This window comes from Maniola hyperantus, chromosome 2 (assembly GCF_902806685.2).
Source record: "Maniola hyperantus chromosome 2, iAphHyp1.2, whole genome shotgun sequence".
Lineage (NCBI taxonomy): Eukaryota > Metazoa > Arthropoda > Insecta > Lepidoptera > Nymphalidae > Maniola > Maniola hyperantus.
In genome coordinates this window covers 17,141,254-17,167,913 of record NC_048537.1, presented here as the reverse complement: position 1 = coordinate 17,167,913, position 26,660 = coordinate 17,141,254, and the positions used below count along the sequence as shown (strand labels likewise).

Genomic DNA, 26,660 nt, shown 5'->3' with positions numbered 1-26,660 from the left:
GAGCAAAATCCGAAAACCGTGAATTTGTGGCCACTATTTTTTTTAATTCATGAACAGTATTTGCAACTTTCAAAGATTATGAAAGGCTTTGCCTGTACATTCTAATACAGATTTTTATTTTTACGCATATTTTGATTTATCGTGCAAAATGACAAAAAAATACGACTGTAGTCAGAGTACGAGTCAAACTCGCGCACCGAGGGTTCCGTACCCTCAGTGCGCGAGTCTGACTCGCACTTGACCGGTTTTATTAGTAAGTCTTGATAGATCACAAAAAATGGTAACATATCGTTGAACTATATCTATATGGCTTGTTCGCTGGGCCCGAGCCACCAGTCCAGTCACCTCCAGATCCTGCAGGTGTTGTCCTTGGAGGCCGTGACGATCGCGTCGCCGGCGTACGAGAACGCGCACGAGAAGATCTCGCCCTGATGCCCTGACAGCACCTGACAGTAACAAATTATTAAAGGAAAATCTAATTCGTCATAGCTCAATGAATTAGCCAGCTGAATGGCTCCAGGGCTCGGACACCTGCAGACTGTGCCACGAGTGTACCGAGACTCCGATGCATATTATCTGCTTCTGCCCTGCTTTGATGCACAAACGTAGCGTCCACTTAGGGAAACATATCATTTACCCTGAGGATGTTACTTCATTTCCAGTCAAAAAGGTGCTGCTGCATTTGGCAGCCACAGGATTTGTTAAGGAAGTGTGAAGTGGAGGCAAACACAATAGATCGGAGACGGTCGCAGTGATACAGAGATATCAAGGACCTGCATAGCCCTAAAGACGAAAGAAGAAGCCAGCTGTAATGGCAGTAGGCAGGCCACCACTGCCGCAGAACCGATGGCCACTGGGGCAGACGTGTTCTGGAGTGGAGACCGTGTATCAGCAAGCGCAGTGTGGGATAGCGTCCAAGCTGCTGGACTGACGACCTTAAGAAGGTAGCGGGAAGTGGGTGGGTGACGAAGGTGGAGGATTGTATGTGTGGTGTGGCGCGCTCTTGGGAAGGCGGCAAAGCCGTGCCGCCAAGCGATTTAGCGTTCCAGTACAATGCTGTGTATAAATCGATAAGGGGTATGGATTTAATAAAACTGCCATTCCTTTTCCAAGTTAACCCACTACCATCTAAGATTGCGTCATCAATCGCAGTCAAGGGCTTAGTCTTGTTATGGAAAAAAAGAAAGAAGAAAGAAAGAAAAGACGTTTATTTACCAAACTGTGCCACACATCACATCTTATAACTAAGAGCTCCAGCGCTTCTTCTACCTGAGCATAAGCCCAACGCGCTTCAAGCGAAAGAAGCGGCGGAACAAACTGTCATGTGTGGCACAACCCGAAAAAGGGTCCCAGCTCAGCATTATGCAAAGATTTCCACAATCCACACGCCACGGTCTTGCGCCACCTGGTATTTACCTGTATGCAGTTGCCCGTGGTGGTGCTCCACACCCTCGCGCTGCGATCTGCTGAGGCAGTCAGCAGACAGCCGCCCGCCGGACTGAAGCACACCTTGGACACTTCCTCCCTATGTCCCTTCATGACGGCAAGCTCCCTGAAATCCGCACGGACATCATATACGCGTGCAGAGTTATCGCTCGACGACGTGGCCACGCGCTGCCCAGCCCAGTCGAAGCAGATGTCCAGCACCTGTGGAAACAAGAAAAGATAAAACTTGAAAATACTAGTCTCTGGCTAACAAAAGATAAGACTGGAAAAGCGCGACAAATTAAAAAAATATCAATATGGCAGCTCCAATATTAGTATGAGGAATAACCTAATTTGATACTTTAGAGTTACTTATTTTTATTTCTGTCCTATTAAATCAGGTTATTCCAGGTCAGCCATATTAATTTCAGAGCTGCCATACTGATATTTTTTGACGCGCTTTTCCAGTCTCATCTTTCGTTAGCCAGACGAGCCAGAGCCATAATTAACAAGCATGTCAACATGCTCCGTGGGCGTGCCGTCCAGGGAAGCGGAGCCCACCAGGGGACTATCCAAGTGGTATACCTACTCCAAAGTGAAGGTTACCTCATCAGTATGTGAGGCGACGGTGGCGAGGCAAGCGGTGCTGCGCGCGTCCCAGAGCTTGGCGCTGCCATCCAGGGAAGCGGAGCCCACCAGGGAACTGTCCCAGTTGAACTGCACGTTGGAGATCTCGCCTTCGTGCCCTCGAAGAACGGATACTCGACTGAAATTAGCATTACACTACAAGTACTTAACTAGCACTGCTTTAAGAGGTAACAGTGGTCGTGCAATATGGCCACATGGTGTGGCCAAATGCTTAGGGGCTTTAATAAGGGGCCTAGGGGATAAGAAGCTTTCTCTTCTCTTCTTATAGCACCTACGTAAGTAAAAGAGAAAAAGAGAAATGAAAGAATCATGATGAGACTAATATTGTCCCATTTTACAGTATTTCACTTGAAAGCTTCATAGCTATGCTACATACTAGCAGATAAATTCGCTCAATAAAAGTTATCATTATTAACGCCTGATAAAAAGTTTCAGCAATCATTCCTTGAAGCTACATTTGTATTAGAATGGACTAAAGCTTCTTAAGAAGATGTGATAGATAGCCTAGTGGTTAGGATGTCCGCCTCCTAATTGGAGGTCAGGATCACTTGCTTTAACGGTGAAGGAAAACAGCGTGACGAAACCTGCATGCCTGAGAGTTCTCCATAATGTTCTCGAAGGTGTGTGAAGTCTGCCAATCCACACATGGCCAGCGTGTGGTTTGGACTATGGCTAAAATCCTTCTCACTGTTATTGTAGACCCGTGCTCTGTAGTTAGCCGATATAGGTTGATCATGATGATGATGGAAGACTTTTAAAGGTTTTATTTTATGAAATTTTATGTGGTCTATGGTCTATACTAATACTAATAATCTATATACTTCCTAATAAATAAAAGTGTCTGTCTGTAGGTACCATAACTGAATCAAACGTTTTTAAAATTTTTGTCTGTCTGTTTGAACGGGCTTATCTTCGGAACGGCTAAACCTATTTTGACGAGACTTTAACAGACAAATAAAAAAAAAGTAGAGGATTAACCAAGAAGTAACATAGGTTACTTTTTTAACCGACTTTCAAAAAATGAGGAGCTGTGTTTTCTACCTATCTAAACACCGAAATCTCAGAGATTTCTGAACCGACTTGGGTGATCTTTAATCGGTAGCGAATCTTTGTCCCATAAAAAATTTGGATTCCTACTCTTCAGCAGTTCCCACGGGATTTTTAAAAACCTAAATCCACGCGGGCGATACAAATCAGCTAATCTAAGATAAACTATACTAACTCTTTCACTCTGGTGTCCCACAAGGAAATGGTGCCATCAAAAGACCCTGTGATGAGCCTGTGACCCTCATTGGGGTCAAACTGCAAGGCGATCACCTCTGCTGTGTGTCCCGCATAGCTATGTATTTCAGTGCCTGGTAAAACATAATAGCAATAAAAGGATTCGTTTGTGATTTGTGTACTGCTGCTCGATTGCGGTACAATGACAGCTACAATGTCACGATCGCAATCACCTCAGATTGGTTGACGCTCGCTCACTATTGGCTACAATGCATTGTTGCAACAAGAATCGCACAAATTCAGCCAATCACAACAATTGAGATTGTAATAATGGTTGATGCTGGTTTTACGAAATCGCCCTACAGTTAAATTATGCGATTCATAATATCATAAAAGAATTGTGCTGACTTACTGATTGACTGACTGACTGATCTATAAACGCACAGCCTAAATCACAGGGGTTAGAAACTTGAATTTTTAATAGTAGGTAAGTACGTTCCTTTTATAAAGTCTTCACTAAGAAAAGATTTTTGGAAACTTCCCTAGAGGAGTTAAATAGGGGATGAAAGATAGTAGACAAGTTCGTAATTTTTCAAGATAATAATTATTATTTCCTTGAAAATTGGTACCTACCTATTGAAACTGTTGCTTAAAAATAAGGAGATACGTGTTCCACGTTTCTTTTAAATACTATCCCTGAAGGGCCGGGTCAAATTGCAGTGTTGGAAGACCCCCTATTAGGTAGACGGACGACATCAGACGAGTCGCAGGGAGCCGCTGGATTCAGGCGGCGCAAGACCGTGGCGTGTGGGAGTCCCTACAAGAGACCTATATCCAGCAGTGGACGTCTATCAGTTGATGATGATGATGATAAAGGGTCAAATAAAAGCGGATGAAAGTTTGTAAGAGTTGTTGTTCGTCTAAGCGCGAGTGATAAAGATAGATGGAGAAATCCTTTGATGATGGTATTCATGAGTAATATGGGTTACCAGTTTCAGTATCGAAGAGTTTAGCGAGATGGTCCATGGAGCCAGTGGCCGCGTGGTCCCCCTTGCTGCTGAACTGTGCCGCCACCACCTCACCAGTGTGACCATACAGGGTAGCTAGACACGAGCCAGTATCTGGGTCCCAGATCTTGGCCGTTTTGTCGAAGGAACCGGTTATTATTTGGGTGCTATAAAAATAGTTTTACTTAGTACAAAAAAAAACATACAGTCGAATTGATAACCTCCTCCTTTTTTAAGTCGGTTAATGAATTAGGCATAATACTACTGACCTTAAAATTATAAATGCGAAAGAGTGTTTGTTAGTTGATTTACTGGTTGGTCCTTCAATCACGTCGCAGCGGAGCAACAGATCGACGTCATTTTTGGCATGGGTAGAAAGTGAAATAGGCTACTTTTTATCCCAGAAAGTCGAACAGTTCCCACAGGAATTTTTAAAAATCCCGTGGGAACTCTTTAATTTTTCGGGATAAAAAGTCTAGCATATGTCTTTCCCCGGGATGTAAGCTAACTCTGTACTAAATTTCATCAAAATCGGTTGAACTGTTGGGCCGTGAAAAGCAAGCAGACAGACAGACACACTTTCGCATTTGTAATATTAGTGTGGATCTTAGAAAATAATTTTGTAAAAAGGCAAGACCATAGCAAAGTTCGCATGGCAATGGGGCTGATTGACACGACTAAATCTATTGCTATATGTCATAATGTTGCTTGCGAAAAAGGATAGCACTAGATTTAGACCTGTTAATGTAGTTTAGTTTAGAGATTGTGGAAGCATGGGGAAGTAGACCGCTGGCTGACACAAGCACTCAGCGGCCACGGGGTGTTCAACACCTGCCTCTTCGCAATAGGGAAAGCGCCTACTGAAAATTGCTACTTTTGCGGAGAGGAAGACACCTCGAGACACGCGATTTTTGAGTGTCCCGCGTGCGCGGATCTTAGAGAAGCAGCACAGGGAGCAAGTGACAGTGTCAACGCCCAAAATCTGGTAGCCCGTATGGTGTCAAGCGAGAATGAGTGGCACAGATACGGTCAGATGCTGAGAGACATAATGTTGAGAAGGGAAGATAGAGAAAAACAAGAAAAAAAAGGAGAGAGAGCAACCAGAGGGTCAGCACGAAGTAATGTTACACGGTTCCGTGCTGATCTCGCAGAGGGGGAGGTCTTTTTAGTCCGTGCGAGTCGGACACACCCTGTCGATAGACAGAAGTACATTAGGGATTTTTCCTCCTCCTAGGAAAAAAAAAAAAAGTTTAGAGATTGTGTACAAGAGAATCAGCCCCAATGTAGTAGTAATACTAACCAGGCTGGGAAATTGAAGCTAACAGAATAGACGACATTCTGATGTCCGGTGAGAGTTTTCAGCTCCTTGCCTGATTCCACGTCCCATATTTTGCACGTCCTGTCGTAGCTCCCCGAAAGACATCTGAACAAAAATATATCGTTTCCACAACCAAGGACAGTGGGACCAGTTGACCAGTATAATTTTATAATAAGTAGAATGTTGCAAACCACCTGAGAAAAAAGATAACTATCACCCCTGAACGTACCACAAAAATGTGCAGTTTTTACTAGTATTCATTGCAATTATAAGAAGCTCAGCTAAACCGCTTATATTATTGCTGTACTCAAATCACTCCAGTATGTATGGCAATTCTCAAAAAAGTTTCCTTTTGAGGTACGGAACCCTAAAAATGTCTTCAATGTGTTGAGCTATGTTGGTTTCTCTAGTTCTCCTACCGATCTCCTCATTTCTGATTCGGTCACGTAGAGAAAATCCAAGCATATCTCTCTCCATCTCCCGCTGAGTGACTCGGATCCATATGTCATCACTGGCAACACGCACTGTTCGAAGACTGTCTTCAATCACTGAGGAATTCTGGATGATGAGGATGATATTTACTTGTTCCCAATCTTATTGAAGCACACGTTCGTCAAAGGAAGAACATGGGTCTGAAGAGTCTTATATATGTAGAACCGCTTGCCCGTCGGCCCCTCGTGCTCGATCCTCTTCCTCAGCGTCTCCAGGCACTGCTCCAATTGCTCCTGGATCTCCTCAGTCAGGAGCAGTTCCTTTTGACAGAGGCGGTTGGCTATTTCCTTTATATCTGAACTGTAAAGATTCATAGGTCAAGTAATAGTGAACGTGATTCTGAATCACATTTTTTTTTAAAATTCATGTACAAGTTAGTCCTTGACTGCAATCTCACCTGGTGGTAAGTGATCATGCCGTCTAAGATGGAAGCGGGCTAACCTGGAAGGGGGTTGTCAGTTTGTACTAAGCCCCCCTTTAGTTTCTACACGGCATCGTACCGGAACGCTAAAGCGCTTGGCGGCACGGCTTTGCTGGTAGGGTGGTAACTAGCCACGGCTAAAGCCTCCGACCAGACCAGACCAGAAATTATAAAATTCCTAACTCCTGCCGGGAATCGAACCCGAGACCTCCCACTAATAAGACCACAGCGCTTATCACAGGCAATACAGGCAGGCAGGTAGTAAGATAATGTCCTTCAGGCAAGTATAGTAGATACGCACCAGGTCGAGATGGCAATCGTTGTATGAGGCGAGGGACACCCCGCACACCCGCACGTCACCCGCGCTATCCCGCACCGGGTTAGCGCGGGGGGTGTGCCTGTGCGGGGCGTCCCCACCCCGATAGCTATCTCGACCTGTCGCGTACTTATAGGTACTTCATCATCATCATTATCAACCCATCACCGGCTCACTACAGAGCGCGGGTCTCCTCTCAGAGTGAGAAGGGTTTTGGCCATAGTCTACCACGCTGGCCATGTGCGGATTGGTAGACTTCACACACCTTTGACAACATTATGGAGAACTCTCAGGCATGCTGGTTTCCTCACGATGTTTTCCTTCACCGTTAAAGCAAGAGATATTTTAATTAATTAAAACGCACATAACTCCGAACAGTTGCGTGCTCGGGATCGAACCCCCGACCTCCGATTAGAAGGCGGACGTCCTAACTACTAGGCTGTCACAGCTAAGTATATATAGCTACTTAGTTGGTGTTATGAATGCACTTATTTGGATCTTACTTGCTGTTTAAATCTAGGAGATCTATATCCTTCTTCTTGACAACACCTTTTTGTAAATATTCCAGAACAATCCCCGGCGGATGGTAACGCAAATGGAACTTTAGCAACTTCATTATTATTCGATTAAACACAGTTTATGTTAAAGTCAACGCCATTTTTGGGTGTTTTTCTTTTGCAATTTTTCAGTTTTCAGTTTTGTATGTGAAATTCAAAATTGTGTCGCATTTTGTCAATAACGTCGTTGCCATGGCGACGGAAGGTTGGAGGCTCTATTGGAGGTTTACAAGGAGGTTTTATGTAAAACATCACGCACTGCAAAACCAGGAGAACAAGAGGAGAACTCTCAGGCATATGGATTAAGAGCCAGCGCGTGCCAGACCTTCGTTATTTTATAAAAGCTGAAAGTTTCGTATTGTCACCAACACAGGGAGGAACGACCAGCGACATTTGAAGTTTGGCTCATAGTGGCTTTGGGAGATAACAGGTAATAAAGGTGTAAAAAATCTTACGTCAACGTATATTGGTAAGTCAATTTTTTATGTTTTCTTCGGAGTAGTGTTAGAAATCACGTCATGCATTGCCAGACACTTAGTATTATGACAACCCCCTGCCAGACACCCTTAAATTTTTTAAGGACGTCTGGCAGGGGGTTGAAGAAAATTATAAAAAAATTGACTTTATACTTAGGGTGACATGGTAAACAGTGAACCACTAAAATTTCAAACATTTATAGATCCACCGTACGTGAATGTAGTTAAGAACTATTGGCATTAGACGAAAGGTAATTTATTAAACTTGTGTTTTGCATATCAATTTCAGCACTAATTGTAATAGTTTATAGGTAATATTGTTTTATTTAAAAGATGGCGAATGGTTCACTGTGTACCAGTATATGTACACAGTGAATCAGGGGGTGAGTCGACAGTGAACCAATGTGTACAAAGTGAATCATCATTTTAATTACCTACATTTGTCACATATATAAAAATATTTATTGATATAAATGTCTTTAAATAAAACTACAGTAAAGTAATATTTAATCATTTCTTTATATATTTGTATTCTTTAGCAACAATCACATAAAATCAGTACAAAAAACAAACTAGTAGATACTAATTTAACTTACAAATCTAATTAGGAATACTGACTATATAAATTAAAGCTTGGATTTTTATATTTCCACTTATTAGTAGGTATTTTTACATAAATCTTCTCATAGTTGAATATTTTAAATTACATTCTTGTGCTGCTTTGTGTATACTCATTCCGTTCTTTACAAGACCTACAGCTTTTTCATGTCTTTTGCATCATGTCCGCCAATTTTTCGATTTTTTACTGTAGTTCGACACATTCTAAAACAAAAAGATTACTATTATAATATTAAGTATTAGATCTTCTATTAACGCCTTTTTTTGTTCATAACAATCACAGTTGAAAGTTAATGCATAAATTGTATCGGACATAATGAACAAAGTGATTGGTACAGTGGCACATGGTTCACTGTGTACCCTACGATTTTGAGCCACTGTGTGCAGACACCACTTTCTAACCTTTAAGGTTACATAACTATTAAACATACCAAATTCAAAGGATATTTATATGTCTAAGTTATTAAGGAACAATTACTTTACACATGGAAACAGTGCAATATAATGTTACTAAATAAACAACGATTCTAGAAAGAAAATAAATGAAAACACGGGTACTTACTTTTTTTGGCTCCAAGGACAAAACCATACACTGTGCCACTGTTACGGGCGGGAGAGCGCCGTCGACTGGGGAGTGCGGGAGGTGGTAGAAGGCAAATTGTTTCACGTTTGCAGTACGGTTTAGCGACGTCGCGTTTTTGAGATATGAGTGGTGGTGCACTGTGTACTACTGGGCCACTGTTTACCACCTGACCCTACTCATCATTACTTTTTTTTTTTGTTTAAAAAGAATATTAGCCATGTTAAATGACTAATATTCCCCTTTCCTCTCCAACTAAGCGTCAGGCTTGTGCTAGGAGTAGGTACGACAATAGTGCAACGGGCGGGGTTTGAACCGTCGACCTCTCGGTTTTCAGTCCACACCTTAACCCATTGAGCTATTGAGGCTTTTATGCATTACTTACTTTAATGGTAAAGGAAAACATCGTGACTCATCATACAAGTTACTATAATATTAGCGAGAGTGACAAGTTTTCTTTTCTAGACACTATTTATTTATTTATTTATTTATTTTATTTTGTAGAGACAAACAGTTACAATTAGTTAGCTAGATAGTATATATATAAAAACACTTAAACCAAAGCAGTCTCCAATGAGAAATTAACACTTATAATAAAAAAATTGTGTCCACAACACACGGGCATAATATGCATATGAAAAACTAAGCACAGAGTATTTAAAACTAACTAGGTAGGTAAACTTAAGGAACACAGAACTAAAGCAAAATATAAACTATAACTAGGCAGAATTTGATATAACATCCTTAATTGCTAATTTATACCTATGGAGAGAGAGATGAAAAATATCACTTTTCGCGAATAGACTAATTTCCAATAGAAACATTCGAAGCTCTTATGAAAAGGAAAAACTAAAGTAACCTCAAAAAAAAAGATGAAGTAGGTACCTAACATCAAAGACAACATAAAGACCCTAGGCATCGGCTGAAAGGCTCACGCGGCCTATTTTGTGCGCTGATAAAAAGTGGGCCACCCCCTTTGTCCTCGCCACACTATCTTGCACCTACTAGCACAGTGTTGTCACTACTCGCTGGCCCCAAACCCGGGGGCGGTGTGTCAAGCTTTCTTATCTTACCTTGCATCTAAATAAAAACTTGAGGTTTTTTTACCGTCACGTCGATTTTTTTTTTAATTTACAGATTTGCGCTTGGCTGCAGTTAGACCTGCTGGCAAGTGATGATGCGGCCTAAGATGGAGCGTACTTGCATTGAATATGCTTTTAGTAAACTAGAGTCATAAGTACTATTTTGAACTACGCGAATGGATAGGTAAATACCTACTTACTATATTAGAGTTAATGCCCGCGACTTCATGTGTAAGGATTTACGTTCAATTTTTAGTGTTTGTGTATCGAAGTCGGTTATTTTTTTTTTTGTAAAAAAATTTTATTTCATAATTTTTAGTGGTCCCATGGAATTATGCTATGACTGGTTAAAAATCTACTGTTTACTAAGCTATTACACTGATCGCGAGCAATTTACTCTTATCCGTTGAGGAGTTCCAGTATCTATCTTCGAAGATGTTCATCAGATCTTCACCAAATTTAAATGGGACCAACTTTGAAGTATACCCTTTCAAACAAAAAAAGAATTTTCAAAATCGGTCCAGGCGTCTTCGAGTAATCGGGGAACATACATAAAAAAAAAAGATTCCGACGAATTGAGAACCTCCTCCTTTTTTTGAAGTCGGTTAAAAATAGCCTATGTACGTCCCCGGGATGCAACCTATCTCTGTACCAAAATTCGTTGAAATCAGTTAGTTGCAACTTGCAACTCTATCTGAAGTATGGCTACACAATACACATTCGACGAGCGATGGATAAAGGCCACCTTAATCTAAGTGTAAGGTAGCATTGGAAGCTCTATTGTTAAGCTCAATTAATCCTACTTAGCAGGTACCTAGGTCCTACTTAGGTCTACTGAGAAGACCCGGTAAAAACTCAACACTAATCCATTACTACTTTCAAAATAATAGGTTGAACATAAAAGCAAAATTATCATAATAAGTACCTAAGTAGTTGCTATTTACAGAAAATGCCTGTAATTTACATTAATTTATTTATTTAAGTTCACCGTCAGTCGGAATGGGCATAGAATGATTTTGAGGCAGCCAAGCGTAAAAATCCATAATTTTCCCGTACGTTGAGCCACCCTACATGTCCGGTCAAACAGGTTGCGCCGCGGTCCTTGACCAGTGAAGAGATTGCGTAGTATCGATATTTGTCCTGGAAAATATCGACACATTTTACCACAAATCTATAATTTTCCCGTACATTGAGCCACCCTACATATCTGTGGCTCTACCGCGGTTGTTTGACAGCTACAATGTCACGATCGCAATCATCTCTGATTGGTTAATGCTCGCTCACTATTGGCCACAATGCATTGTTGCAACAAGAATCGCACAAATTCAGCCAATCAGAACAATTGAGATTGTAATAATGATTGATGCAGGTTTTAGACAATCGCCCTACCGGTCAAATAGGTTGCGCCGCGATCCTTGACCAGTGAAGGGATTGAGTAGTATCGATATTTGTCCTGGAAAATATCGACACATTTTTTTTACAGATTCTTAATTTTCTTGTACACTCTAGATAATATCCAATAGGCAAAGGGTTACACCGTAGTCCTTGATCAGAGATGTATTGTCTGCATATCGATAGTTGTCCCGGGAAAATATCGGTGTTTTACAGTCCAGTGAAAGTATTGCATATCTATTTAAATAAATATAGATTTAGGGAGATACCAATACTTATAACAAGCTTAGTATTTTGATGATGTTATTATAAAATCATATTTAATGGTTACATACATCTTAAATAGAAAATATAAATACTTAGTAAACTATGTTAAAAAAGGACAAAGGTTAATGTTTTAATTCCTTCAACAGGTATTAAAACATTTTCAAAATAAATATTTTACTTACTATTTTGTTAAAAAATAAGAATATTAATTACCTAATTAATATACGATTTAGTCCGCCAAACTGCTGAGCAAGGTAGCCAAGAAAACGTAACATATTGACATAGATTAATTATTGGTCTCGCTCTATTGACTTGAAAATGCACTATGATTGTGATCATCAAGAGTAGGTTATCTTGAGTAAATTTTTCAAGGCTCTATATGTCTATGAATTAAACTATCTGAAGTTTGCAAATACAAAAACATGTGATCAACACATTAGCATCTAATGAATATCGACAACACCTGTTACGTCACTGTCACAACACTACCGGCGCGCGCGCTCTACAGTTCACCGAGCGACAGGTGAAACGTCGGACGTTCCGTTCACCGCAAACGTTCACCGCAAATTCAAAATTCGAATCGCGTTCGACTCACGCGCATTCACTTTTACTTTTTATTACATAAGTGTGTCACAATAAAATTCGTGTCTGTTCCGATTTGTGTGTTTTATAGTGTCTTTTTATTTGGTTTTGCATCTGTGTCGATTTTGCGGATTGCGAAGGATGAAAAAGTGACTATAAAATGTAAATACCTGCATTGTTTACTTACCTTTTACACTATCAGCTGTTTCATCATCATCATCATGATCAACCCATCGCCGGCTCACTACAGAGCACGGGTCTCTTCTCAGACTGAGAAGGGTTTTGGCCATAGCCTACCACGCTGGCCATGTGCGGATTAGTAGATTTCACACACCTTCGAGAACATTATGGAGAACTCTCAGGCATGCAGGTTTCCTCACGATGTTTTCCTTTTCCGTGTTCCTGCACCGGTAAAGCAAGTGACTTTTAGGGTTGCGTGGCTCAAAATGAAAAAGGAACCCTTATAGGATCACTTCGTTCTCTGTCTGGTTGTCTGTTACTTGGCCGCTTTTTTAGTAACAGACTTTTTAGAGAATCTTTCCCGTCTTATTCTTATTGTTTTTCAATATTATCGCGATAAACGTGATCCCGCCAATAAAATTTAATAAAATTTACTAAATGTGTTTACGTGATAACAATGTTAAGTAGGTATACTATAATATTATCTACTGCAATATTTATGGAACCACTGTAATAAGCCCATAAATATATATTATGAAGTGTAGGTGCCTATAAATTTACAAGGTTTTAATATACCAAACAATTTGAAACTTGCAGATCCTAATTTCGACATTCCTTCGTCCATCGATGTACTCATTGGTGCAGACCTCTTCTGGGATATTCTAGGCAATGATACACTCACATTAGGTCTAAGTTTTCCAAAATTAAGAAACACAAAGTTTGGCTGGATAATTGCCGGTCCTATTTATACAAATGTCAATATATCTAATAAAATTCCTTTGTTCTTCTTGTTAAAAAACTAACCAACGGTCTGCGCTCAATAAATCATTTTACAACTGCAAGAAAAATCTTTAAATTGTCATCCACGCATCTACAAAATTTGGCATTCAGGCATCAGAGATGTCTATGATAATAAATTTAAATCTATACTAATCATCGCTGGCTTGTGGCCATGTGCGGATTGGTAGACTTCACACACCTTCGAGAACATTATGGAGAACTCTTAGGTATGCAGGTTTCCTCTCGATGTTTTTCTTCACCGCTAAGCCAAGTGACTTTTAGGGTTGCGTGGCTCAAAATGAAAAAGGAACCCTTATAGGATCACTTCGTTCTCTGTCTGGTTGTCTGTTACTTGGCCGCTTTTTTAATTTCTTATGCACATAACTTCGAAAAGTTAGAGGTGGGCGCCCGAAATCTACAGTACATTATATCTACCAGTCATTACCAAATCCTAGCAAAAAAAGAAAAACTATTCCTAGGTACTTGTTTCGTTAGTAGTACGTACGTAGATCTATTTCTATAGTTATATTATATGTGTTTAGTTTTTCTAATAAGAAGTAATACAAAAATCTTAAATAACATCTTAGTTTGTTTACAATGACGTGTTTTTAATTGTTAAAAAATTCCGTAATCGATTACAAAGCTAACGATCGATTAGTTCCGCACATACCTAATCGATTTCAACGCGGGTGCAGCTGCCAATGAGTTATGAACAGATTTTTTCTGCAGTTTTTGTTCCGTAATAAAACAAGGAATATGTACCTACAGTAGGTGGCAGAAAATAATGTACATCGATATTTAGAAGGAGATAGTGGATTTGTAGAGCATTGTCTCCACAGATTAGAGAAGCTTCTCTAAGTATTTATTTAGGCCTGAGAAATTAGCCACTTACCGACTGACCGACTGTCAAAAAGGAGGTGGTTCTTTTTTCTACATCGATTTTTTCGAGGTTTCTGGACCGATTTGCATTTTTTTTTAAATCAACAAAAAAAGTTTTCGTGGTGGTCACATAAAAAATTCTGGCTTCAACTTCTTAATCCTGATGCTGCAAAGTACTGAAGTCCTAAATCGTGGGGATTTTAAAAAAAATTAAAAAATTTGAATCGACTGTTAGGCGGAACGAAGTTCGCAGGGTCAGCTAGTCTTATATAATAATGAAGAATGTTTGCTCCTATGAGGGTGACATGTTTAGGTAATAAACAAACTCTCTTTAAAAAATTAGATTAAAAAAAAAAGGCGTGTGAAATCTACGAATCCGCATAATATGGCCAAACGAACATTTTATATGAAGCAGTTTATGCTTCACCGTGGCGTGTCCGTGTCACGGACGTCACACGGACATCACAATACAGGATTCTTACCACAAAAAAATCATTTTTATAATTCAATGAACTTCATTATATTGTTTACTCAATAAAACTGAAACAGATTGTTAAATTTAATTACCTAAATAAAAATAGAAATGAATTAATTATATTTTAATTTAATAAAAATAAAAGTTCCTACGGGTCACTTAACAAGTTAGTAAATAATAATAAATAGTAAAGAAAGTAAGGACGAACCGCGTTTCTGAACGTTTCATTATCACGTGGTATTTTTAATTGAAAGAAAAAGTAAGTTGGTAAGCAACCAGAGACGCATAGACGACAGTTCGTCACGTTCGAATTTCAACTCGTACTTTGCGCCCTAGGGAGCAAAATTACCACTTTCCACTAAGATTTAAAAGGGCAATGGAACTGTTTCCGAGCGAGCGAGTGAGATGAAAAGATAATTAATTAATTACCGCACAAGCGCCCTTGTCCATGTCCCGCATGCTGTACGCACAGATCATGTTCTTGGTGATGCTTTTTAGAGGATAATATAACTGACATTCCATATTATTTATAATCGGCAACGTCACCTCCCTTATTCTGTGAGCAAGTTCCATTTGGCCATCCTGCAAAACAAACACATGTACTTAGTATAAACACACAATTTCACCAATCTAACTTCAAAACTGACAGACTTTCATACAAATTTCAAACCCCTATTTTACCCCTTTACACCAATAATACCACGATAAATAGGTATTTTAAAATTCCGATAAGGTTACTTAGCCAGTTTTTCAAAAAAATACGGTTGTGTGAACAGTCAAAGTTTTTCGCAACTAACTTAACTAAGTACCTACCGAACCCTATCTTATGCGTGTTCTGACTTCTGACACGCACTTGACCTGTTTTTTTGTTGTAGTGTTAGCTCAAAGAGGAATAAGGACTAAAATACGATTTTCTAAAGACTAAAATACGCCCGCATTGTTTTTGTAAAGCCCCCATAAATACTTACTTAGTAGTCTCTATGGCTACGAAGTTGTACCTGCCGTATGGCCCCATGTTCTTTTTCAAATTTTTACTACACAAGTTTTAAACCCATGTTTTACTCTCTTAGGGGTTGAATTTTCAAAAATCTTTCTTAGCGGATGTCTACATCATAGTAGCTGCCATCTGCATGCGAAATTTCAGCCCGATCCGTCCAGTAGTTTGAGCTTTGCGTTGATAGATCAGTCGGCCTCTTTTTATACTTATATACTTATTTTTTTACACCTGGTGGTAAGTGATGATGCAATCTAAGATGAATGCGGGTTAACCTAGAAGGGGATTTAGATTATTGCGAATCCGTTAAAAAATCATAGAAATATACGTCTTTATATTTCTCTCCTACAAACTTGAAGTTACTCGAATTAGTCACGATAAGTCTACGAGAAGCTATCCTAGTTAGGTATAATAAAGTAAAGTAACCGGACATATTACAGTTAGTGGTTGCCTGAGCAAGTTTATCCTAGGCCTCATGAATTATTAATGTCAACATTTTGCTCAAATACTGTTTTCTTTGCCTTAACATAACGGTAGTAAGTATTTGAAGATATTTTAACTATTAACGTGACTTCATTCGCGATGTTTGATGAGAAAACTACTTTTGGTATAGTTTTTGCACTCCACGAAGGCGAGTGGCTCATGCTTGTGTCTAAGTCGTATCCTCCTTCCATTTGATCGGATCCAAAGGCGGGCAGTTCGACTTGTGGACGATCCCAAACTAACCGGCTCGTTGGAAAGCCTGGAGCACCGCAGAGACGTTAGCTCTCTTTGCGTGTTCTATCGTCTTTATAATGGGGAGTGGAGTGCTCTGAAGAGCTTCGCGTCCACGCGTACGAAGTCGCGGGCATCAGCTAGTTATAAGTATTTTATAACTTCTTAATTAAACCAGTTTTTTGCGGTAAAGGTAGCAAAATTAAGATTACAGCGTAATATATGCATAGAGGTGGAATGACATGAATTTATTCATGGTTGGCTGTTGGTCGGCCGCGGCCTGCGCTGTGCTCTGTGGACTGTGAGCCAAATTGCCTTTGACTAACTGTGCGCCACCTGTGTAAACTTGTTGTATGATTTTACGTTATATCATGATATTTTAATTGTACTTACTTAACTTGTAAAATGTTACTAGTCTGCAACTTCGTCTGCGTGGATTTTGTCCCCTCTAGTATTCATGCGTCACATTAAAAAACAGACTTCAAAAACCTTTATAAAATATAAAATAACTTTTGTTTCTACACATCTAGAATCTAGATGTATGTTGAAGTCGGACGAGCTTCATGCTATGATTTCTAGTTTATTTTATTATGCTCGCCCGACTTCATACATATCATCATCATTATGATCAACCCATCGCCGGCTCATTACAGAGCACGGGTCTCCTCTCAGAATGAGAAAGGTTTTGGCCATAGTCTACCGCGCTGGCCATGTGCGGATTGGTAGACTTCACACACGTTTGAGAACATTATGGAGAACTCTCAGACATGTAGGTTTCCTCACGATGTTTTCCTTCACCGTTAAAGCAAGTGATATTTATTAAAACGCACATAACTCCGAAAAGTTAAAGGTGCGTGCCCGGGATCGAACCCCCGACCTCCGATTAGAAGGCGGACGTCCTAACCACTAGTCTATCTATAGTTACTGCGTAGTGCTTGGTACCCAAAATATCAATTCCCAAGCAAAACTTTCCAAATCCACACGGTTTAGGAGTTCAATACCTTGCAGCATCAGGATTGAAGAGTTCAGACTTGGAATTCAATATCAAAGTCTAGAAGATGCCTATTCACTCTTGTCTTGAAGGTACCCATATTATAATTGGAGGGGAAAACAGATTCGCGGATTAGAATTGAGGACGCGAATTTCTTCGTACGTATCCGTGGAATTTCGACAAATTCAAATGATCAAATTGAGTTGTTATTAATTTAACATCTGGTTTTTATCATTTTCCTGAGACATAGGTATAAATAGGTATATACATATTCAATCGTGCCACGTATCTAGTCATGCGGAACATGTGATTGTGGGTGACGTCACAGATTCTAATTAAATAGAAAGGCGTGTGCGCATTGCACTGTGCAGTGTGCAGTGTGCATGGCGGTTCCCATGAGCTTTGTATGTGATCTATTGTGTATTACGTGTATGAAAGGAAATGGATGGAAGTAAAATACTTGAATGGGAAAGTGTATGACCAGTTTGTAAAATTATGTTGATAACGTATGAACTAATTAGGTAAGTCTAATAAAAGGAAAAGAAATATTTAAAAAACCAACTTCCAAAAGTAAAAATAACTTTTGTTTCTAGTTTCTACACGTGTAGGTGTGTATGTTGAAGTCGGGTAAGCTGGACGCTTTGATAGTAGTTTTGGAAGTCGGTTTTTTAATTTCTTTTTTGTTATTTCTCTATTTACGGCTAAAAGAAGAGAACCTTATATCTCGAAGTCTTTAAAATTATTATTACCTACTTGAAAGTACAGCTAAATGATGTTTTTTTTTCAGTGTACAATGTTACCCGAGGATGCGGGTGGTGTCATCAACAAAGCCTTCGAGGGCTTAGACGATGGCTTCCAAACCATCGACCTGCGCGCGCGAAGAGAAGATGGCACGCTTAGATCGGTAATCCATATCCTTTTTTTTATTCCGATACAAGTTAGCCCTTGACTGCGATCTCACCTGTAGGGCGATTGTCTAAAACCTGCATCAATCATTATTACAATCTCAATTGTTCTGATTGGCTGAATTTTTGCGATTCTTCTTGCAACAATGCATTGTGGCCAATAGTGAGCGAGCATTAACCAATCAGAGATGATTGCGATCGTGACATTGTAGCTGTCAAACAACCGCGGTAGGGCCACTGCTGCGCGATTGCGGTAGAATGACAGCTACAATGTCGCGATCGCAATCACCGCTGATTGGTTGACGCTCGCTCACTATTGGCTATAATGCATTGTTTGCAACAAGAATAGCACCTGCTGGTGCTAAGTGATGATGAAGTCTAAATACGGTATTTGCCCACTAGTCAAATCAGTGACTTTTTATCAAACGTCAAAACACGCGCTTAGTATGCAAGATTCTATGAAATACTGGAATGTGACTTCACAATCATAATGACGTTTTTTAGTTTAATCGATAATTTTAAATGGTAATTACACTCAAAACTAACAAAGCACGTGGATTTTACTTATTTTGGAAGACCCTCTATTTAATTTGAGCCTCAATAGCTCAACCGGTATAGGAGTGGACTGAAAACCGAAAGGTGTCGCGGTTCAAACCCCGCCCGTTGCACTATTGTCGTACCTACTCCTAGCACAAGCCTGACGCTTAATTGGAGAGGAAAGGGGAATATTAGTCATTTAATATGGCTAATGTTCTTTAAAAAAAAAAATGACAGAAATAATTTATTTTTCATATACATACATACCCTTGGAAGGGGTAGGTATGGAAGTTTCATCCGTACCCCTGATCGATTAAATTGCTTGGCAGCACGGCTTTGCAAGTAGGGTGGTAACAAGTCACGGCCGAAGCTTCTCACCAGACCAGATCAGAGACAATTTTGAAATTATAAAATTGCAAATTTTCCCTGCCAGGAGTCGAACCTGGGACCTCCACAGCGCTCTTTCGCAGCGCTTCGACTGCGCCAGAAACTGTAACCACGCTGGCCAAGAGCGGATTGGTAGACTTCACACATCTTTAAGAATATTATGGAGAACTCTCAGGCATGCTGGTTTCCTCATGATCTTTTCCTTCACCATTAAAGCAAGTGATATTTAATTGCTTAATTAAACAACGAAGAGTTAGACTTGCGTGCCCGGGATCGAATCGTAGATAGAAAATAATATAGCAAATTAATTAATTAGAGCAAAACAAAACGAACAATTTGTGAGCAGAATTACCGGCTAACTCCTTCCAAAAAGCTAATTTGGCTTTAAGCAGCCATTTCCCCGTTTCCCTCCAAAACCCATAAATATGGCGCGCTTTTAATTTCGTTCAGGAATCAAATTAAAGTCACGTCAAGTTCGTGGCACGTGCGCAGTTGGGCGGTTAGCATATGCAAGAGAAACAGATTAAACATTGCTTACTAAACGAGGGCGGGCGGGGAAAAATACGAAAGTACCGAATAATAATCAATCATCATCGTCACCATTGACTGATAGACGTCCACTGCTGGACAAAAGTCTCTTCCATACGCCACAGTCTTGCGCTGCCTGAATCCAGTGGTGCCCTGCTACTGTAACGAAATGTTACTTTAATTTAATTTCTTAACTAAACTAAATTGACAGTCTAATTAATTTTAGTGCTATCCTTTTCCACAGGGAACATTATGTAAGGGATAGTGATATATTTAGATCTATCATTTTAGTTTAGAAATTGTATACAACAGAATTAGCAACATTATTGTATTATAGGTATTGAATTTAAATCTTAAAAGTTCTATATTATTAAGATTAGGGCATTGTTTTAAAACTGGTTACTTGAACAAAATTTTCTGAATAATAAAAACTCACATTACATACATGAACCCTGAAAACATAACCCTCCTTTTTTGGATAGTCGCGGTCATGTAGAACAGAAAGGGATAGAATTTTATTTTTTGACATAATATCATTTTTAATCCAGAGCAGCATCTAAAAACGTTACATATTCTACTCTCCGGTTGTTTATATACAGTTGCTGGTTATCTGGACCCTCAGTTTCCCGCGTGGGGTGTTCCGGGAGACATCGTTACTGCGCTCCCGATTGTAAGGGAAACTTTTCACGACCGAAAATACGTTGAATGTTTTTTTTGTGAATTTTTGAGTATGTTTTGAATTTGGCACTTTTGTGGGTCGGAAAAGTCAACTGAAGAGCTAAAATGGTAGGTTACGAATTTAATTATGTTTCTTATATAGTATGGGATATTTTAGTGCAATACCGAGCAATATCACACATTTTTTGTCGCGAAAAATGTTTTGCGCGCGGATTTTCACTATGGACTGTCGCTGTTTTAAGAGTAAAATATTTAATTAAGATAAAAATAAATAAAGATGTTTTTGTTTTTGATGTCGTTGGATTTATACGTACTTTAAGATCCGTAACAGAAGTGAATAAAACAATTTAAAAAAAAAACAATTCTGGCTTATTATTATTTGAGTAGGTACTTACAAACAAATCTGAATATATAAAAGGAAAAGGTGAGTGACTGACTGACTGACCTATCAACGCACAGCTCAAACTATTGGACGGATCGGGCTGAAATTCGGCATGCAGATAGCTATTATGACGTAGGCATCCGCTAAGAAAGGATTTTTTCAACTTCAACCCCTATGGGAAATTTATTATGTAAAACTATACTTAAAATATCATTAAATTAAAATAACTAAAACTAAGAATTAAAATACTTATCAAAATTTTGAGCCCTAGGTAGGGTGCCCATTATGCAACGTTTAAATTTCAACCCCCTATTTTACTCCTATGGGGGTGAAATAGGGGGTTGAAATTTGTGTAGTACACGCGGACGAAGTCGCGGGAATACGCTAGGGTCATATATTTTTAGAAAAAGCAACTGATAATAATTGAGGCTCTACATTTTGATGATACTGTTACGATTAACATTATTTCAAAATTAATATTTGCAAAAAATACTGTTTTAGATTCTATATTCTTGAAGTTAAATTATCAAACGATCAAATAAAAGTAGGTAGTTTTGATTTGTACTTTCCTCTATTACGTAGGCACCTAATCAAAGTTCAGGGATTTTCAGTACTTAGATGTATGTAGGTACCTAGCTACATGACGTAGGCATCAAAGCTTACCTACTCGTCACAGGTCAAAGACACAGCGTTCAACTCAAGCTATAAAATATATGGTATCCAATATCCATAGCTATACATTATCCAATCGTAATTATTATGAACTTGCTGATGCTTGCGACTTCGTTCGCGTGGAATTAGGTTTTTGTAAATCCCGTGGAAACTCTTTGATTTTTCGGGACAAAAAGTAGCCTATGTCGCTCTCCAGGTCTTTATCTATACCCATTCAATCCATTGCGCCGTTGCGACGTGATTGAAGGACAAACCAACAAACCAACATACTTTCGCATTTATAATAAGGGTATACTGATTGAAGATATTAATTAAATTCTAAATATAAATCCTGATATACCTTTTATTCATTAATACCCTCAGTAGACAATGAATCGTGTGCAACTTATAATCTAATCTCTTCAACCATGTCACGTATGTTTGAACTAACTCAATGGAATGTACTCTACAATAGGCTTACAATAACCTCAGCAACCTACAGATTATACCGCTATGATATTGTAAAATATGCCTTAATGTTAATATTATAAGGGTGATATATTAGAGTTCCTCGTTCTTGGTTCAATGACGCTGGCTATGAATAAGCTTCAAAAGGCATCCTGTGCTTTATTCTAACATTACCCTAGGATCTGACCACTCTATACATAATATAGTCTTAACCCAACGGTAGGGTATTAGGTGCCAGGTTCTTTAGTTTATTTAACCCACCATGCAAAATTCTCATATAAAAGGTAGTCTGGCAATCCGCATTTGGCCAGCGTGGTGGACTATGGCCTAAGCCCTTCTAATTCTGAGAACAGACCGGTACTCAGTAGTGGGCCGGTGAAAGCGTTGAGATGATGATGATGTCATTAAAATCATAAAATAATCAGAATCCTTTTAGACAGCATAAGACTCTCCGTAAAATTTCAAAAATTTTAGAAGAGCTCTAATAAGCTTTGATAGAAGATAAGAGAAATGAAAAACGCATTCATAACGCATGCATCATTTCATATTTTTGACTATTTATTTAAATACTAGATGATGCCCGCGACTTCATCCGCGTGGATTTAGGGTTTTTTACGTTAAAAATTATTCCCATAGGAACTCTTTGATTGCGGGATAAAAAGTTGCCTATGTCAATTTCCGGGATGCAAGCTACCTCTGTACCAAACTAAATATAAATTTAAAAGGGTGGGTCTTTAAGAATCCCGTAGGAACTCTTTGATTTTCCGGGATAAAAAGTAGCATATGTCCTTCCCTGGGATGTAAGCTAAATCTGTACCAAATTTCATCAGAATCGGTTAAACTGTTGGGCCGTGAAAAGCTAGCAGACAGACAGACAGACATTCGGATAGACACACCTTTGCATTTATAATATTAGTATGGATTAACGAAAGGTTACAATTTATTGTTTGCCACCTATCTACTTCCGTGACCTCACAAATGAAGTAAGTAAATAAGCGACTACAATAACTCCGAGCTAACGGCTTACCACAAAGAACAATAGCTTCTTTGATTTATGCGGATACATGCAAAGTTGTATGCTCATTCTTGTTTGTCTTAAATAATAGATGCAGCTCCACATAATAACACATCTTCTTTAAAAGCTTTAAATATTATTTATTTTATGTGCGTGCTACTTTTAAGTGTATTGATGACTAATGTTGCATATTGATGTTGCATCCATATAATAGGTACACGATTTTCGAAAATATTTAAACTTAGCTGATGCCCGCAACTTAGCGTGAAATTAGGTTTTTAAAAATCCCGTGGGAACTCTTTAATTTTCCAGGATAAAAAGTAGCCTACGCCACTCTCCATGTCTTCAACTATATCCGTGCAAAAAATCACGTTGATCCGTTGCTCTCCATCGTGACGTGATTGAAGTACAAACCAACAAACCCAATAAATTAATAAACCAAAAACCAACAAACAAACACACTTTCGCATTTATAATATGGGTACTGATTCTAAAATACATTTTATATCGACATAGAAAGATTAATATTCAAATAGGTACCTACACTTTTATAAGTCTTTGAATTTGAATCTACCAGTGGTTCGGTATGCTCTTCCTACCGAGAATAACCAGCAAGAAACATTTGATTTATTAAATTAATACCTAGGCTTTAAATCTGTGCTTTAAATACTTTTACATTACTTCTTAATCTAAAACTTGGCAATGAAAGTATTTTGTGTGGTGCATTTGTTTTTAATCATAAAATTTAATTTTCTGTTTCTCCGCGCGTCATCTAAGAAAATTTAGAATGTAACAACCAATCGGTTATCAGTCCACCAATGAACCATTCAGGCTTTTAATTCACTCCAATTATATTTGTCTACCCAACCGTAGAGAGCTCTTTAGCAATATTAAACGCACTATGTTACTTAAGAGTTATTTGATTAAACTACAGTCATAAATAAGCTGGAGTGGCAGTTAAAAATTGCGGCATGATTCAATGCAAGTGTATTCAGCAATCTGGCACGCCTACTACATCCTGGCATTTACTTATTGTCATGTTTTTATTGTTTAATAGTCTTGCGTCTGATTGTAATAACACCTGATGTTAATATTGATGTAGTTTGAGGTAAAACCTGGAGACCTTTCATAGCAACAAAGCTTTGACCAGCAAATAAACAGTGGTATAATTCCATGGTTACCTGCTTTGCTTTAATTGACCTGAAACTTTAACGGTAAACTTACTTCAACCGCCTGATATGTGACTGGTCTTCAGATGCATAATATTGGCTCTAAAATATTGGTTAATAATAATTTATTTATATTCTTAAAAAGTAATAAGTATTTAAGTACTTACTAATATTATTTTAGATCTATGACATTTACGGTCATGATACATAATTTTACTAAAACTTTTTATCTAAAATTTTTCCTTGTACTGCATCATCAACAAACAGAATTCAAATAAAAATAAAAATAATACTGGAAAGTAACCAATTTCTTTATTTGTACCAAAATCACATAAAATAAAATAGACAGTTTTCTTAACTTAAAAAATAAAATAAAAACATAAATAATATAATTTTATTTTAACAACCAACAATTTTAGCGCCAAAGAGAAGGCCTTTTGTATTAGTATTCTTTCTTGTTGTCCTATTCTTTGCTGTAATTTATATAAATTAATTATAAGGGGTATAAAATTATTTTTAGTCAAAGAAATAATGAAAACTGAATCAAGTTTTCCTTAAAAATAATCTTCCGAGTTGGTTATCTGAGACCAGTCATACCGTGCTGGCTATTATGTGCCGCATTAAATCATGATCTAAACGGAATTTGACAAAATTATTAGTTCCGGTGCTTTGTTGGTTAATCCACTTTAAATCGGACGACCCGGCCAGTTTGACGAATAAAAGATACACTTTACTCGCTTGGCAAGAACTAAGTGGGAATAGTCCTTAAGGTCAAAGAATTCTCAAATAGCTTTGTATAGGTATTCCTTCCCCTGTGCGTCCAGGTTTCAGGTTTCCAAATAGTTTGTACTATGGTGGTCAAGGTTTTGACTACACAAGTAGCTTAGTCAATTTAGCTTAAAAAATAGGGGTGAGGTTACAATAATTCGCATAGAGCTGAAAAATTTATACGAATGTTCGTAGCACCATTATAAATTAAATGTGAATAACTACTTTCATTTTAGCTCCAGCGATTTACACGTTTACGTGGCGTACTTTTGCAGATTATGAAGATACGACTTACGACTTTTTCAACTATTTGAATCGTAATATCTCAGAAACGATGAATCTTAAGAGAAAAAGTATTCAGACAATTTTTATAGATAATTGCATGATCTACAATTCAGTCCAACTTATTTTTATGGTAAAACTTACCGTTTGGCTGAAAAACGCAAAAAACCTATATTAGCAAACTTTGATCTTGAATTTTTTTTCCTAAATGTCGGATCGATGTCCCAAATATGATCACAAATTTTCAGCTCTATGCGAATTATTGTAACCTTGAAAGTCTAATTTGACCGGGTTGAATTTGACTATAACACCATAAATAAATAATAAATAAAAATAAAAAAGCCTTTATTCTAATACGTTACAAATAATAAAATAAAAAATTTAAACAATCTTACATTTCGTTTCCCTTAGTCCATTAGCAATCAAATTAGCAATCCAATAATAATAATAATAATTCATATTTTAAGTATAATTTTATTCTTTTTTCCCTTCATAAAGTTGTCATTAAATCATAAAGTATAAATTAATATTAGTTAATTACGCAAATTACGAGTCAGATACAATGATTATTATTATTAAAATTAATATTAACAAATTACTACAACTCTAAATCATGTCAATAATAATAGAGGTCAATTATGTGTATATTTGAAAGTAACAATTTTTATGTCAGTCAACAATAAATAAAATAAAATAAAATTATAAAATTTAACCTCGGATAATTTTCAATTTACGTATTAGTCGCCGCTACGGCGTAGGCCTATAACACCATAGGTTGGCATAAAAACGTTAATTTAACATGAAATTTTTATTTAATTTCATATAAATAATGTTCATTTTCTGGTCAGGTGGACGGCAGGGAATGGGGCGAGGAGCGCGAGCGTCGCTGCGGCTGGGGCATCCTGCGGCCGGCGTGGCTGCAGAGATTCCGCACCGCCAAGTGGGCGCTGTTCTGGCTGTGCTGGGCTGGCGCTATACAGGGTGAGTCTACAATAAAGAGTTAATGTAGTGCTATAATATTTTTTTGGAGCCGACTCCAAAAAATATTAGTAGAAGTCGAAACAGTCGAATTAAAAAGAAAAAAATGAAAAATTGAGAACCTCCTCTTCTTTTAAAGGCGGTTTAATATTACTCTACAATAGTCCGGCCATTATAGGTAGTTCACCTCGGAATTCGAGATACCCAGCTGGAAAGTCTGTAAATACTTGTATATTGACACCCTAAAAGTTGTCTCAAAACTTACATATGGTAGGGTACGCAGCTATTAAATTTCAAGGTCAAAGGTCACAAAAATCGGTTTTTTGCGCTTTTTTTGTAAATATCTCATTTCTTATGGGTTTTTGATATTTGTATTTATTTTCAATATTGTAGAATACAAAGTTCTCTACAAATTTTGTTCAAAAATTTTTTTTATACGGTGAACCGTTTTCGAGATAGAGGGCGGAGAGCGCGCCGTCATTTTAGCACTTTGGAAG

General features: G+C 38.2%; 3 protein-coding genes and 1 long non-coding RNA gene across 5 annotated transcripts in view; 1 reads left to right on the top strand and 3 right to left on the bottom strand.

Moving 5' to 3' along the window:
• Uba5 (Ubiquitin-like activating enzyme 5) overlaps positions 1-11,838 on the bottom strand; it is a 120,634-nt gene extending 108,796 nt beyond the window's left edge. The window contains exon 1 of the mRNA XM_069507430.1: positions 11,829-11,838. The gene's annotated coding sequence lies outside the window, so the exon portion shown is untranslated. The remainder of the gene's footprint in view (positions 1-11,828) is intronic.
• The window catches only part of LOC138404290 (uncharacterized), a 127,348-nt gene extending 108,796 nt beyond the window's left edge, over positions 1-18,552 (bottom strand). The window contains exon 1 of the long non-coding RNA XR_011238297.1: positions 18,377-18,552. This is a non-coding gene — a long non-coding RNA (uncharacterized lncRNA). The remainder of the gene's footprint in view (positions 1-18,376) is intronic.
• On the bottom strand, positions 323-7,586 carry LOC117987213 (dynein assembly factor with WD repeat domains 1). Its single transcript, XM_034974172.2, has 8 exons — positions 7,352-7,586; positions 6,202-6,411; positions 5,602-5,724; positions 4,284-4,468; positions 3,296-3,428; positions 2,032-2,191; positions 1,417-1,647; positions 323-446 (listed from the first exon to the last, which is right to left on the bottom strand). The coding sequence occupies exons 1-8, from the start codon at positions 7,462-7,464 to the stop codon at positions 342-344; spliced, it is 1,260 nt and encodes a 419-aa protein (XP_034830063.1). The 5' UTR covers positions 7,465-7,586; the 3' UTR covers positions 323-341.
• Oatp26F (Organic anion transporting polypeptide 26F) overlaps positions 12,340-26,660 on the top strand; it is a 56,593-nt gene continuing 42,272 nt past the window's right edge. The window contains exons 1-3 of one of the 2 annotated variants that reach the window (XM_034974136.2): positions 12,340-12,564; positions 18,203-18,319; positions 26,034-26,166. In XM_034974136.2, the coding sequence (XP_034830027.1) occupies positions 18,209-18,319; positions 26,034-26,166 (244 nt within the window). In that variant the 5' untranslated portion in view covers positions 12,340-12,564; positions 18,203-18,208. The remainder of the gene's footprint in view (positions 12,565-18,202; positions 18,320-26,033; positions 26,167-26,660) is intronic. The other variant, XM_069507049.1, reaches the window with a different exon arrangement.

Coding starts and splice junctions, on each gene's coding strand:
- LOC117987213 (XM_034974172.2), bottom strand. CDS start 7,464: ATGAAGTTGCTAAAGTTCCATTTGCGTTACCATCCGCCGGGGATTGTT. Junction 6,412..7,351: donor CTCCTAGATTTAAACAGCAA/GTAAGATCCAAA, acceptor GAATCTTTACAG/TTCAGATATAAAGGAAATAG. Junction 3,429..4,283: donor ACTCTTCGATACTGAAACTG/GTAACCCATATT, acceptor ATGTTTTACCAG/GCACTGAAATACATAGCTAT.